Source organism: Sebastes fasciatus, chromosome 6, assembly GCF_043250625.1.
Source record: "Sebastes fasciatus isolate fSebFas1 chromosome 6, fSebFas1.pri, whole genome shotgun sequence".
In the NCBI taxonomy this organism is placed as follows: Eukaryota; Metazoa; Chordata; class Actinopteri; order Perciformes; family Sebastidae; genus Sebastes; species Sebastes fasciatus.
Genome location: NC_133800.1, coordinates 10,793,979 through 10,809,948, shown reverse-complemented (window position 1 = coordinate 10,809,948; position 15,970 = coordinate 10,793,979). Strand labels below are relative to the sequence as shown.

Here is a 15,970-nt window from a genome sequence, read left to right as displayed (position 1 = left end):
GCTTTTGGCAACCAAAAATAGAGCATTTTAAAATAAAAACATTTTTAGTTCACGTTTTAATAATGTATCCTATTTCGTTTGATTATTTTATTGATTTTTTTATTGTCTAATGTTCTTTCAACATATGTATTATATATTAAAAACTGTATATTATTATAATACTGTATATTATTATATAATACTGTGCTGTTCTCTTCTTCTAGCCTTTTTGGAAGCCACTGATCTGGATCTTTTTTTAGAGCTGAGAAAAGCTCACTGCACAACTTTTTTGTGTGTGTTAGTGTTTAGTGTACCGACAAAACACAACACAGGAGGACTGCACTTTCTTGATGCACACGCAGCAGATCGTTTAACAACAAGCACCAGGGACGTGGAGGAAAAAAAATGGTGGAAAATGTCAGATCTTTGTTGTGTTGCGAGACATTTTTGCGAAAACTGCACCTCCTGCTAAACAGCACTGGTTTAGGACGGCTCCTGTAATGAGCACTCACATTATGGAAACCGAGAGCACAGTTTGTGAGCTACTTTCATTATCAACACAACAAAAGGCAGCGCTGTTTCCGCTAACAAACTCAGTCTGTGCTTTTTATCTACTTCCTGTGAAGCTCACCGGCGTTTGGCACCACCAGGCGTCCTCCGGGGTGGCCGAACACGCCGTTGGTCCTCAGCTGCTCTTTGCCGGCGCTGAAGGGCCCGTTGAGGGTGAGCAGCCCCTTCTGGCGTCGATCCGCGGTGCTGCTGTAGTCCCGGCTCAGGTCCCGCGGGAAGGTCTCGGCGGGGGCTTTGGCGTGGAACTCCGCCCGCTCGGCCACACCTAGTGAAACCATAAAGGAGCTCTGAACTTTGACCTTGATGTCTGGCAGGGGGTCAAAGAGCTCTTTGTCTGTGCCGTCCTGGAAGCAGAGGGGCGTGCTGTACGTCCGTCCCACTGTTAAGTCAGGCTGCATCGAGGAGTTGAGGAGCAGCGGGTTGCCTACAGAGATGAAGAGATAGCACAGTCACCTCAAAGCCCTGCTCGCATGGGACTCGCATCACGTAGGGAACTAAGGTTTAATTAATGAATCAAAGCCCAACCTCTGAACAGTACGCACATAGGATAATGGAATTCACTGGTGTCCCAGATATAAGTAAATAAGGTTAAGATTGTAGGCTACTATCATGGGCGGATTATGAGAAAAATGGGCCCCTGGGCACAGACATGCAAAAGGCCCCCGCACCGCTCCTATATAGGAGCAGGACACACCGACTTCATAGTTGTTCAGCCTCTTTTTGTCATTGTTTTGCCTCTTTGGAGTGGTTTTGCATCTCTTTGTGGTCATTTTGTGTTTCAGTTGTTTTCTGTCACTTTATAATAATAATAATAATAATTATAATAATAATAATAATAATAATAATAATAATAATAATAATAATAATAATAATAATCCATCAGATTTATATAGCACTTTTCAAAGTTCTCAAAAACAAGCAGTAACTTTTTAATACAGGAAAATTAGATAACAAGATAGGAATAAAAAGAAAGAAAAGATTAGAACATAATGGTGTCGACTAGGAAATAAAAGCATGGGAGGTGGGGTGCGGAGGGGTAGCTGGAGAGGTGCGTTTTGAGGGCCTTTATGAATGATGGCAATCTGGGGTCATTTCTGATGTGGATTGGTAATGAGTTCAACAGAGAGGGGACGACGATTGATAACGTCCTGCCACCCCAGGTTCGGCGGATGTTGGCATCAGCACACCGTTCTATTCTCTTTGTTTTGGTCTTTCTGTAGTTATTTTTGTCCGTGGTTGTTTAGCCCCTTTCTTTGTAGATGCTTTGTGTGCCATTTTGAGTCTCTTCCTGGCTGGTACGTGTCTCTTTGTGGTCTCTTTGAGTGACTTTTTGTAGGTGTCAATGTATGGCTACTATGTTTTTTTTGTTTTTTTTATTTCTTAATTTAGCAAAGAAAAAGTTGACATATTAAAAGACTGCGATGCTGAAAAATGTATGATAAAATAATTCTTTCATTTTTCATGACAGGAAAAAGATAAAGGAATAAAGAATATGTGCCTCTCAGTTTGGATTATATAATATCAGGGGATTTCTGTCTGCAGCACAATACAGTAGATTACTATTTTTTCAAAAAGCAGACATTTCAGATCTGAGATTGAAATCACTTTTAATCTCCAAATTTATGGAAATCCTCAGGTAACATTAATCCAGTTCAAACCAGGTTCAAGAGCCACATCTCTGGAAACGTCCTGCAGCTGACCAGTGAAGCTCCAGCACCAATTAAAACAACATGTCCGGGCAGGCGACCATGTGCATCAGAGGTAAGGGAGCGCAACCTGGACAGAAGGTCCAGGGCTCGGAGCCACGGTCAGAACGTTAGATTTAATTACCAAGCACACACACAGCTTGATCTCCATAATCCATCTGCTGGAGTCAGCTCCTCTGGACGCCGAGTCGTCCTCCTGAAGGACGGGAGGGAGGGCCGGGAGGGGTGGAGGTGACTGCTCTGTAAATGAGAGGAGTCCTTCAGCTCACAGTGTGGACCCAACAGCTCGCGGAGGGGGGTCTTCATCTGTGGCCATTAGATGTGACGACGCTGCTGCCAAACGGGGCGAGGAGCGTGCCGCATCGATCTGGCAGCGGCAGGCGTGCGGTGCCCCTGGAAGAGCCGTGCCAAGATAGCGGCGAAGTCACTGAGTCCTTGCTGCCCAGCTGTTGCCTGGCGAGGGGTGCAAGGCGGGAGGCTAATGTTGTTTTATTTTTAGGGAAATCGTTAATTACCAGGGACGTGATTTGTGATGAGCATTTTGGTGTGTGCTCTTTTTTTTTTGACTTGTTCTTCAAAATTCAACTTTTCCTGTTGTTTTTGTCTTTTCAAACAGAACAAAATATGGAATATCAACAGATATGTATTCATGTAACTGTGCTACCTCTCCTATTCAAATTAAATTACAGTTACAGTTACAGTGAACGTCTTAAAGCAACGTGCCAAACTGACTTACTAAATCCTATACTTTTAAACCTACAAATTGTACAACACCACATCACATGTTCAGACCCCAGAATACAGACCTGAACACAAGTTTCAATGCTCATCACTAAGTGGTCACAGAATCAATACATGTTTTTTAAGCATTTCTCCGTAGTGTGCAGCATTGCAACATGACCATCCGCCAATTACTACCACTACTACTGTGATCCATTTCAAATGTATGGCCGATCCGTTTCTCACTCCCAAATCCTCAAATATCAAAGATTGGGCAGCACCCCTCGGCATCAGAAACCGACGCAGGGAGGCGCCCTTTAGCAACAATATGTGATGAACCGCGCTTTCAATAAACTCCGATGTAAACCCACCCGCTGCGTTTTTTGACGGTCGGAGCAATGACATATTATTAATAGTGTGAGAGTCTGCAGGGCGGGAGGGACGGAGGGAGGGGAGGTGGATGGGTCAAACACACATTATACTTTAAACCAGAAGACCATTGTTTGTGTCCCGTGTGAAACTAAAAGTAATGTTGTAATATTTTGTCACGTCTTTAGTCACATGACTCGTCTGTATCGTCAGTCCCGTGAGACGCTAGTCGGTGAAGTTAACGTCAGCCAGCCGTTTCCTAACCATATCTAAGTGGTTGTGTTGTCTAAACCTAACCTCCTGTGAAAACGGAAGCTTGGTGGTATGTGACGAGTTGGGAGTGAGAATGTGTTGGTGTGTGGTGGTAGTAGAAAGTCAAAAAAAGGAAAAAGAAATGCAATATCTTTCCTTTACATTACTGTCAAAATGTTGCGATGTGCGTAGTGTCTATTAGTGTAAAATGTGGTATATTTTGTTATGTCTTACAGCATTACTGCACTGTGAGCTATTGTATATGATGTCTTAAATAAAGTAGAGATGAATAACTTCTATGTTCAACTACGTGAAGGAGTGTTTCTTTTATTTCAGCACAGCTAACACTAAAAAAAACAACCGTCGAGAAGAGACACATAACATGTCTCTTGTGTTGAACCACAGATTATGGTAAATTAGGTCCTTAGAGTTTGCTGGGGAGAGGGACGCTGTGACCGGCCCTGGATAAGAGGAGGAGGATGGATTGATGGATGGATGGAGAGTCCACTAAAATATAACATATTTTGCACTCGCGTTAGACAGCTACCACATTACCGCAGTGTTTAAAGGGGGCATCTGTGTTGTGATGAGGTTGATCCAACCATTTTTCATTTCCACAGTCTAGCACTCCACTATTTTTCCAAATTTCTTTCTCGTAAATTTACGACTTTAATCTCGTAAATTCTGAGTTTTCTCTCGGAAAATATTATCCCCCTCCCTCAGCTCAGTAATTATTATTGTTGTCATTGTTTGTTCCTGTATATATATTTTTGTTTGTATTCAACAGCATTATTTGATGACCATTATATAATGTTGATAGTCACTGATAGACAGACTGAAGTGAAAACTGAGCCAAAGCTACATTGTAAAACACTGTAAAATCAGGACATAGTGAAAAACCCTGATCAGAGATTCCCAGAGCTGAAGGTTTTATCTTCAAATATCTTCATTTGTCTGGCCAACCGTGGAAAACCCAACCATATTCACTTTACAATGATGTCAAATAGAGAGAAGCATGGCATTCTCTCTTTTGAGAATCGATTTCCTCTTTACTTGACTTCATTATTTCAATGAATAATTGATCATCTAAATGTTTGGCAATCATTTGTTGTTGATCACCAAATCCATTAATCTACCAATCTTGTCAGCCCTAACAGTGAGTAGCTTCAGTATTAATATTGTTGCAGGGATTGCACCTGCATTACAAATGACACAATGATCAGTGATTGATACAGAATAACATTTTCAGATGAAAATGAAAATATGCATTTTTCCTTTCTAAACAGTCCGATAGTGACGGTGAACCTACAGAACAGGTGACACTGCGGATATTCCAGCTCTTGGTCAGAGCTGCAGCCCAGCGGACATTACCCCTCTGTGGCCGCGACATTCGATCACTGCTGAATTTTCTCTCCTCCGGTCGAGAGGAGAATGATCTGATTATCGCTTGAGTGTGCATCTTTAAGAATGGCGCTGCGGAAATGGAATGGCAGTGGTGAGATGAGAGAAGTTAATGAAATGTACCTCAGGTTGAATACCTTGAGGGATAGGTTTGGAATTGGGCCTCTGATTAAAAATCACTCAGAAGGAGAAGTAATGCGGAGAGACAGGGTCAGGTCCGAAGACTCATTCGGTACTCTGCCTTACAGCCGAGAGCCATCCGAAAGCATTTACCATCTCCTTTAAGTATTTAAGGTTTTTTTTTCTTGTGATTATTAGGCATGACAAATCTACTGATTTGCAATTAAACACACACTTTTAGAGGAGTTCCGTCCCCTAGAGGAAATGTCTAATTTCCTGCTATGTGTTTATGAAAAGGGGCGGTTAAATGTTGGAAGGCAATCACAGCAGAAGTAGGCTAGTATAAAAACGCCTCAACAACTTCCTCCAAAGCAAACTGGGGCTGAGGAAGTGTTCCACATTTCATGGGGAGCCTCGGCCGGGCTGATGGAGAGGAAAATGGAAAGGAGTGATTGTGGCCGGTGGAGGGCACAGCAGGTAGGCTGCGGGGAGAGCTGGCCTATTTAAATAGGATTGATGACCTGCTCAGCTCCTACCACCTCCCAGCCCCCCTTCGTTTCCCTCACACCCTTCCAATCGCGTGACGAAGGGTGGGGGCTTGACCAACTCCACAGGCCTTGGGGGAGCCGAGGTCTCAGCGTGGGCCCCGGCAGGGCCTCTCACAGAGCTGTCACCGAGGCGAGGATGGATCACCCGTCGCCGCGATGGCTATCACTTGCGCTAACCCAGAAATGTCAGTGACAGTAATATGAATGCCTGTAGCAAGGCTGGCTGGGACAGCCGCAGTCACATAACCAACAGAAGTTATTGCTGTGCACAACAAAAATTGAATTGATGTTCACTGTTCCATACCCCTCACATTTATCCATCAGTGGTTCAGGCCAGTGTAATCTGGTAGGGGAGATTGGTTGCCTGACAGTCAAATGTGTGGTCCGCGGTGAGGGGGTGGAGCGACGCCGGTCTCTATCAGAGATTGATGATCTCCGGCTTCACAATAACAGAGAAGAAGGTCTGTCAAAATAGAAGGACAGGTCCTTTCACTGATTGTGGAAGTATAAATCCTAAGTGGATAGGGAGGCCGCACGCCAAGCTGCTCGACGCAAACAAATGCCATCAATCAGCGGGGCAGCCCCCGTCGCAGAGCTCTTTGATGACGCTGCCTTTTTGGCTTTGTGGTCGCCGGTGCGTCAGCGCGGAGTTGATGGCGTTCCCTCTTACCTTGTCTGGTGGTCTTGAAGTTGAACGATTGGAATCCCCCTGTGAGCGCGGAGGAGTCGATGACATCCACGCCGTACTCGCTGTGGTTCTTCCTGTACAGCATGACGGCCACTACGAGGATCGCCACGGCAATGATGCCGGCTCCCAGACCCGAGTACAGAGCTACATCATTGGAGCTGTCCATACCTGAAGCACACGAGACACATGGGAAAGGAGAGCTACCATAAATTCTCATATAAAAGCAGGTATTATCTTAATAATAATAATAATAATGATAATATCCGGGGGGTTAGGCCATTCGCTAATAAAGGCCTGGTTCTCTAAATAAAGTCCCAGGTCACTATTTGAGAGTTTACAGTATGTAAATGTGTTCTTCAGAGATTTCTCCTGTAACACGGTCTTTTTCTTTTTTTTCACTGTGATGACGGCAGCATTGCCAAAAAAAGAGAAAATGTGTCTTTTCACATAAAAGAGCCTTGTTTTTGTTGTATTAATAAAGACCCAGAAACAGTGAGGAGGAGGAGAAGGAAGAAGAAGTGGAGACGATACTGTTATTATGTAGACATTCAAGGTCAAACACAGGCAAGAATTACAATGTGTTAGTCTGGCTACCAGGATGGAAATGAAACAAGAAGAATGGAAAGTGGTAAGATGGAGCAGACCATCTGTCTCATCTCTCTATGCTACATTATGCACCAGAGATAGGCATAAATGACCATGTCCAGCCGTTACTCTAAACTGTTACATATCACATTCAAGCTGCTAACATGGAGGGTGATTAGCATAACTGCCTTTAGACCCACCGGTCTATATCCAATAGCTACGATGGATATCTCACAGTGCAGGCAGTCGGAGCCCATGCGGTGTAGCCGGTGGTCACCGGTTGTCACAAGGACCAATCAGAGGGAAATTAATTTAGAGTATTCCTACCAGGGCGATCACTCGCCGGATACCAGCTTAATGCGCTCCCCAGTCAATCGTTCAAGCTTTTCCTTAAAGGATGCGAAGAAAGGCAGTACAGGCACAGCTTTTACACTAATGCAGCAATCTAATGAAAGCACTCAGGCTAGCACCTGACAATCACTTAGCCGGGCTAACTCCGGCGAGTGATTGAAAGCCGCCACAGGAAGGGTGAGGACAGCGCTGTAAATTGGTCAAATTAGCTCGTTTGCAATGATTACAACCCATTAATCCTCCACAACATAGCACATGTTCACTTGTCACAACCAATATATCTCCTGGCTCAAAGCAAAAAGCACAGCTGTGATGTCACGCTTGTCATAAAAGCCGGGCATTGAATAATGACATGAATGCGTAATGAGCACATCTTGCTGGGTTAAAACAGGAGTTGCTCAGGTCAAAGTGAAACTAACTGGTGGTAATTCATGAATCTTCTGTTTTCCAGAGTAGCCTGCTGAGAGAATGCCAACGACTACCACTCCTTAACTTTAAACTTAGAATACATCATCTCTTTTTTTCCCCCATAATTCAGGGCATTACATATATAAGTGGCGGTCATGGGGGCCGGGAGTTGAAGATGAAAGAAATCCACAGAGGAAGACTCACTTTGAGGTTTAACATCATGTAGCAGCTTTCGATCTGCAAAGACAGAGAGATAGAATGGAGACAAAGAGGAGAGAAAGTGGTGATTAAAAGTCCGAGCCTCTGTGACGTGACTAACAAGTGTGGTCTCGGATCCAACACCCTGAGTAGAGAGAAGCCTTTTCTGCTGACTGTGCTCAATTGATGATATACAGTATCAGATAATGGCCAGGCAGGCATCGTTACTGTCTTCATATCACCATAGATAAAGGTGGTGAGGTGCAAATTGCTCAAAGGCTCGGAAATACCTCTGAGTGGGCTAATGACCTGCTAACACAAGCCCAAAAACGCACCACTGGTTTAATTAATGGATGAAGTCTGAATTCTTTCTACCAGACTTTCTCCAAAATGCACATTATGGAAACCAAAATATTCCAGTTGGGTTGAACAATATCAAAAACATAATTGTGTGCTAAACATAAACACTAGTCTAAATAATAAATCACGAGCATATATTTAAAATCCAACCCAGTCTCAGAAAATGTTTTGATATTGTACGTTTCTGCAAACCGCGGAATACGTTGAATGTTGACGAGGCATATTTCGTACATACGTTTCCTATCAGCCTCGTATCACGCTTCTAGAAACAGCACAATGCCACGTGGTTAACGGTGAGACAAGATTGGTTAGGATTAGGCAACAAAACTATTAAGTTAAGGTTAGAAAAAAACATCACGGTTTGTGTTAAAATAACGCAACAACATAGCTGCCGTGAATAAATAACAACTAGCGGACTTTCTTACGTAACGTTGACAAGCGTAACAACTTTACGTTGACAAGCGTAAAGTCAATGTTTAGTTTTGGTTTCACACGGGACACGAACAGCGCTCTCCTGGGTGACAGTACTGTTCATTTGGCTCCCTCCACTCTTTCAGATTCTGCCATCTGGCAGGAGGTTAAGGTCCATCAGGACCAAAACCTCACGCCATAAAAACAGTTTTTTCCCCATGGCAGTGGGGCTCTCCAACAGCCCCTCTGCGACTCTCTCCCTCACACACACACACACACACACACACACACACACACACACACACACACACACACACACACACACACACACACACACACACACTATTGCCCCGCCGACACTGGCTCTCCCCCTCTTTCATACACTCTAAATAACACCCCCTACTGTATCCCTCTCTCTCCCTCTGATACCTGGTTGTTTGCACTCCGGCAATATTTGCAATATTTGCACTGTCTGTTTATATCATGTTTATTTTTGTTTATAGCTTATTTTGTATATTGTATATTCTTAAAATTTCAATTTTTTAAATTCTATTTTATTCTAACATTTTTATCTATTCTTTTGTTATTATACTGTTTGACTTGCACCAACATAACCAAAGCAAATTCCTAGTGTAAATCTCTTACACCTGGCAATAAACACAATTCTGATTCTGATTCTGATTCCCACTCGCCCTTAGTGGACTTTCTCGCTTGTTAAGACTCGCTATTACACCCAAAGATGCTCTATTACAAAGATGGCTCATTATAAGCTCCGCCAACGGTTTAAAATGATATACACTTCCTTTCTCCTCTATGAAAATTAGTTAGCTAGAACATTCGCAAACATTAGTTGCCAGATCTCGTGAGAGTGTGTTGCTGAGACAAAGAAAGGTCTCGAACAAAGTTAATTTTCTCCTGATTTGTCCGTCTGAAAAATGTAATTTTAGTATCAGAATGTTCAGAATATGTGTGTCCTGTGAAAGATGGGTCCAATATTTGCTTTGGTGACTATGGGGCAAAATAATCAGTCATACTCTGTGTTCATGTTCACTATCGCCGTGGTGAAACACAGATACAGGAAACTGACTCTCAGTGTACCGTCCCCTCTCTGAACTTTGTCTCTCTCATACCACATAACTGTCGCTCAGTAGCCTATACTACGTCACTTCTTCTGACCCACTGCAAAAACGTCGACATTCAGCAGATCCGGGGTTTGCGGAGACGTACAACGCCCAACATCTTTTCCTGGCAACTGGGCTGTTAAATCAGCTAAATTCATGTGACAATTCAAAGCCGGAAGTATTTCAAGCAAGTCAACTTGAGAAAATCAACAGGTAACAGTGCTAGTTTCCTACAAAAAAAACCCAACAACTGTCAATTTAGCTGTAAGAAAGTGGTGTAATATTTATTACTAACAGCTGAATCCACTTATGGCTATAATGACTTACAATGTCTTACATTGTTGCGATGTCTGACCGTCAATCCTTACTGTTGGCAGCGCTACACTTCAGCTGCTAAGCTAACGTTATGCTATGTTCACACTACGAGCAAAAAAGCAACAAATCGGCCAATACCAATACTTTATTTCAAAAGTTCAATACAATATATTTGCATGTTCTGATTTTTCATTACAATTCTGCAAAACTATTTTACAGTATAAAAATAATATAAAAAGATAAATGATAACTTATACAACAAATAAAATGTAACAATTGGACTACATTTAAAATGTCTAAACAATTTAATTGCTTTAGTCAATTAAGAATTTAGCTATCAATCATAGTCAAATAAAATGAAGCCATATCATTTTATGTATATAATATTTTGCTAGGATAATAATCATATTAAGTCGCCGCTGAAGTGTTATTCAAGCGCTCATTGACATGGTGGTTGTTAAATAGCGCTGGGAGCTGGCTTGTGGCAAGACATTCTATTTCCAATTTTTAGATGGAACGGAACAGGAATTGTTGGCAGAGAGAGAAAGGGACCGCATCATTGGAGCGCTGAATAAAGTTGAGACCAGCTCAACTTTGATTTGTAGCGCGGCACGTGTCGGCCGTCAGCTTGTTGCTTCATATCACCGGCTTCCATCGAAAATGACTCGTAGCCTCGCTGTGTCATTCATAGTGTGAACTGAACATAGCATGAGGCTCACTGACAGGACAAGCTAGTTCACAGAGTCTTTCGGTGATAAGCGTAAACCTATATGATATGTTGTGCTTAAAAGTTCAAATGGGAGATTTGAAATCTGTTCGCTATCTACCAGCTGTCTCTCATCCTCAACAGCTGCGTACATTTAATGTGATTGGTTGCCCTAATGGAGGAACTTGTATTGAACCTAACAGCTTGTAAACTGCAAATCAAATCGTGCCCTTGATTTGAAGATTTAAATTCTTCAAATCACAGTTTTGAAATAACAATGAATGGTTCAGCCCAATATTGTAGTCATTCTTCATACTAGTGTTCACACTAGTCAATAAAACATTCAACTTTTTAAGTCATTGCATGTGCAAGACCCAAACAGTGCAATGACATTTCATTCCAAACGTCAAGCATCATTCAAGAGTGAATGTCTGCACTTCTTACCCTGTGACAGATTCAGTATGACATCCAATATGTCAAGTGAGCAGCACACAGGAGGAAGAGCGCTGACATTATCATGCACTGGGCATCTGTGTCAATCCACAGCATGATTTCTTTCCAACACACACCTCCTGTTCAAACATGCTTGTGATGATTTGCCATGTTACTGCGAGTGTATATATGATGATGAGATGATAATGGTAGGAAAATGATGAGAATGATGATGCTGATGCCCATCAGGGAGAAAGGCCTTACTCTGGGTACACAGTCCATCTGTGCAGTTCTCAGTGGCCTCGCTGTTCCCTTCGCACATCTTGCCTCGGTGTCTGGGTGCCGGGGAGTTGCATTCCCTACTCCGCTGCTTCTCGCACTGGATGCTGCATACGCTCCATTCGCTCCACTCATCCCAGCCTCCATCAACTGCAATGTGAGGATAATATACAAATGTGTACAAAGAGATTAACAAGACATACAGCATGCGTCTGCACAAAGGGCAAAAAGAAAGACAAGAAGAATCAGTTAAAAGACAAGAAAAAATGCTGTCCACCAACAATCTGATGTGCAAAAGTTGTTCTCTATTATATTGTATGATAGGGCTTGTTTTGGTGGTGCGCATAGTGTGAAAGAATTAAAAATAAGTAACAGATAAAACAAAATAAAACAAGAAAAAGAGAAAGTTGAGGAGGAGCTAGAGACACGGCAGCCGTCCACGGCGCCGTCTTGCGAACCATGAGAGTGAATTGCGGGAAAAGTTATCAGGTAGTGTTTTCTCTTATTCTGTGACTGTGCCTGACGGAAGTGAGAGTGAAATACAACTATAACATTTGATAAACGACAACGAGAAACAGTGTTTGTAAAACTGCAGCTCGGAAAAGATAAAATGAAAACTGTACAAAATTAACCTCGCGTTTTCCAGCAGCAGCGCCGTGGGGACCAGTCTGTAGTGTTATGTGGAAAGATTATATTGTTGTCTACCTTTATTAGCATCAGCATAACTATGAGAATAACAGACTGAGACTGACCAGACTTTTTCTCTGGACTGTGGACTAATAACAAAGATGCCGATGGCGAACTAATCACACACACCAGCTAACATCTCACAGAAGATCACTACGCTCTGCACTACAATAAAATAGTACCGTTACACTACACAGTCCAGACAATATGTGGGCGTGATGACACTCCTCATTGTCACACATCATTTTAAACAAGATTATGATTATCTAGTCTCTCAGTCAAGGTTTAGTTATAACTCTGGACTAATGCAAGATGAAAAGCAAACTTTGAAACTGACTATTAATTAAATATTGAATTTAAAATGTTGATTAGTTGGGCTTATGGGCAGTAATTGATGCACATCTCTCATTTAATAATAACCATCAAGTATTCAGCCAAGCCATAGTATAAATAGTATATTATATTTGAAAATGTATAAAAGGAAATCAGGGGGATATGGTTTGAATGGGCCTGATACACCTGATAAAATTAATAATAGCATTGTTATCTATAATTTACAGGTGCTATGTAACCATAGCCTATAGGCTTATGTTAACAATGTACAAGCAAAGCTAATTTTATAATATTGTTACCAGGCAGCAGAGCCAAAGCTCAGTTATATATTATTATTTTCTACATTTTAAAACTATTATTATATATAACTATTAGCTAAAGTTGGAGTGAATTGTAAAAAAACACAGGACTTTCAACCAGGAGACCTCGGCTTGTGACCCAAAGTGTTGTTGAGTTATTTTGACGTTGCGTTAGTGACGTTTCCGTACATATTTTACGTTGTTTACGAAAGTATTTTACTTAGTTTACGTATTTATTTTAAGCATGGTGTTTTTCCTAATCCTAATTTAGGGGATGTTCACATGTTATCAATGAAGACGCGCAGCAGGCGCGCTCAAACACGAGAGCGAAGCTTTCGAAGGCCTTGCCCCGAGATAAAAAATAGTTAAACCTTTGGGACGCTGCAGTGCACACCGCATGTCATGTGATGAGGAAAAACCAGTCACAGCCGGCAGATATCTTTTCTTTCTTCCACAAGTATCAGTCTGCGGTTAATATGGAGAAGAGGTTGATTATTTTAGTGCAGAGCTTTACCATCTGTCCCACAGACTATTTTGCTTGCTTCGCGCTTTCTGTCCGAGGACGGCCCAACATCCGGTTGAACGGTCAGCCAGACTGGAGCAGAGAAATCGAGTGTAAAGATACTGTGAGGGATTTACAGCTTTGGAAATGCATTTATCTTTGTTGTTTTGATTGTGTTTAGTTTAGTCAGTGAGGCTTCCTGCTAAATTAACGCAACTTCATCATCATCATCGCCATTGCAGCACGCAGGTTTTGGTTGCTTAGTAACGGCAGGCACGACAGGAGCGCAACCTCCCAAGCACATTGGGAAGAAGAAGGAAAAAAATGGCACAGCTGGTGTTTTCCACGCCTTTTTAGACGCAGCATATGTACTAAGTGGTGTTGTTGCCTGAACAAATCTGCGACCGTTTCACTGTAACAACGTGGCGTTGACATGCAAAAGCCTAATGTGTCATCATGACATGTGGAAATGTCCTTAGAGTGTCAAGCAATTTATATGCCTTCCTATGAGATCAGGTTGCTTAAACACATCCTGACAGAGACATGAGGTTAATCTTGTCCTATTTTTGGAAAGTAGGCATATAGGCACATTTCCCAAAATGTTGAGATGCTACTAGATAAAGATATTTATGTTTAAATTTCAGACAAAGAACAGGTAGGCCTAGTAGTATCCGTTATGTACTGCAGACACAGTCTCAACTTTCATATCAGGGCTATATTTACACACATTAAACATTTAAGTGTTTCCTTAGTGGGCAAATACAGACACATATTCAGTATGACACACAATACGCACGGTGATTTGGACAGCTTGGGAGATATTTTCTTCCCATTAACCCCCCGGGTCTGTTTATATAATGGGATTTGATGCAAGGCTATGAAACCAAGACAGCCTGGTGCATGCTAATAGCTGGGATTCCTCCGCCGTGGTCTGTCATCTGATCAAGGAAGAGCTCATCATGCTTAGCTTAACAAATACTGGAAGACCATATGGCGCCTGAAGATTTTTGGCAGCCGCTGCGATGCCCATAATACAGCCTTGTGGGCGATGGAGAAGGTCATTTCCATTTGTGATGTTCCATAGGCTCTACCTACACTCTGAATCTGTTTGTGGTTTCCTTCTCAGCTACTTGAAATGCAAATGATGTGTTTGTATGTTGCAGAGATAATGCTGTGTGCTTCTGAGTTTGACCGCAGTTGCTGGTGAGCGTATGCATATTGTTTCTCCTGACAGTTCCCCCATGACTTGTTGCTCTGATTCTGTTGAATGAGCTCATCTGCCTACTGGTAAACAATAGATACAGTCTGACAGACTGTGATGACTGCAGCACTCTGAATCACTTTTTAACACCTTGTGGACATTTTCCATAATCCAATCTTCATTATTTTTGCTACTCACCACGTTCTTCATATCCAGTTTCTTAAACTGGCTAATCACCAGATCCTCAATTTGTTTGGTGACATTTTTACTGCTATAAGCAGACACTACTTTGTGATTTTTGTGCCATACTCTTTCTCAGTTCAGCTATTTTTTTTGTGGTTGAATCTAATTCCAAATACACCAGAGGATTCATTTAAAAAAAAAAAAAAAAAAACCTTCTGTGTTCAAAAAAAGGCAAATTAAAATTAAAGTTTTCATGAACTCGCTATAAGTTTAACACTTGTCATGTTACATAAACTGTCAGTAGATAGTAGCTCAATGGACATTTATACAAAATTGCTCAAACAGATTGTTACTGTAGATGTAAGATCAATTGAAGAAACATCATTGACTGTTTTATTTCTTCCAGCTGCAGCACCATGATCTTCAAGATTCAGAGCCAAACTGAGCCAGGAAAAGTGAAGACATTCTCTGGTCCGTACATCGATCTACCCCTGTGAAACTTTGCCATGACACCATAGGTCAAAGTCCTCTTGTGTACGGTAATCAATACAAAAAAAAAAGCAAAAGTTGTACTTCTGTTTTACTGCTTTATTGTCCCATGAATCAACACATTCTCATTCCCACCCCGACCTTAGAGACTTTATCACTCTTTATACCACGTAACTCATCGTGGTAGTCGGTGTTACCGGTGTTACACGGTGGTCGGGCACACACCAATTACATTACGTACCCACCGCCGACAGACACTTCAAACTTGACAGTGAATGCATCTAAACCATACGGAGTCTCCGCTCAGAGTAGCAGGTGTCAGATTTCACAAACGTGGGACGAGAGAGAGTTGACAGACAAGATGATGTGAAGTGAAAAGCAAAACATGCCTGTTTGGCAATATTTCAGATTTAAACCCAATGCTATAAGGGAACCATAACGGTATAAGGTCATCACTGTGCGGAGGATGGAGCGGTGTGGTGCGCAGGGTGGAAACCTGCGGCCCTGCAGCGAAAGCTGGACCGGAGAGGCCGGACACACCGCCACCCAACGTTAAAGATCAAAATAAGCGCACTACAGATATTGATCTTCTTGTAAAATGTCCGGTGTAATCAGTAACACCGGTGTTGTCACGAGTTTATTAACCGGTGGAAAAATGTTCTCACGGTCACATCCTTACACGTAACTACAGCCACACAGAGCGTCTTAGTCATAGTTTGATGTGTAGGGTCACTAACAAAGCTGCCGTATGTGACGA

The 15,970-nt window shown here is 42.2% G+C and overlaps 1 protein-coding gene across 1 annotated transcript in view; it reads right to left on the bottom strand.

Annotated features, from left to right (window-relative positions):
- Window positions 1-15,970, bottom strand: part of unc5db (unc-5 netrin receptor Db) — a 208,239-nt gene that overhangs the window by 46,606 nt on the left and 145,663 nt on the right. The window contains 4 exon segments of the mRNA XM_074637598.1: window positions 611-973; window positions 6,336-6,521; window positions 7,902-7,934; window positions 11,505-11,669. Of these exon segments, the coding sequence (XP_074493699.1) occupies window positions 611-973; window positions 6,336-6,521; window positions 7,902-7,934; window positions 11,505-11,669 (747 nt within the window).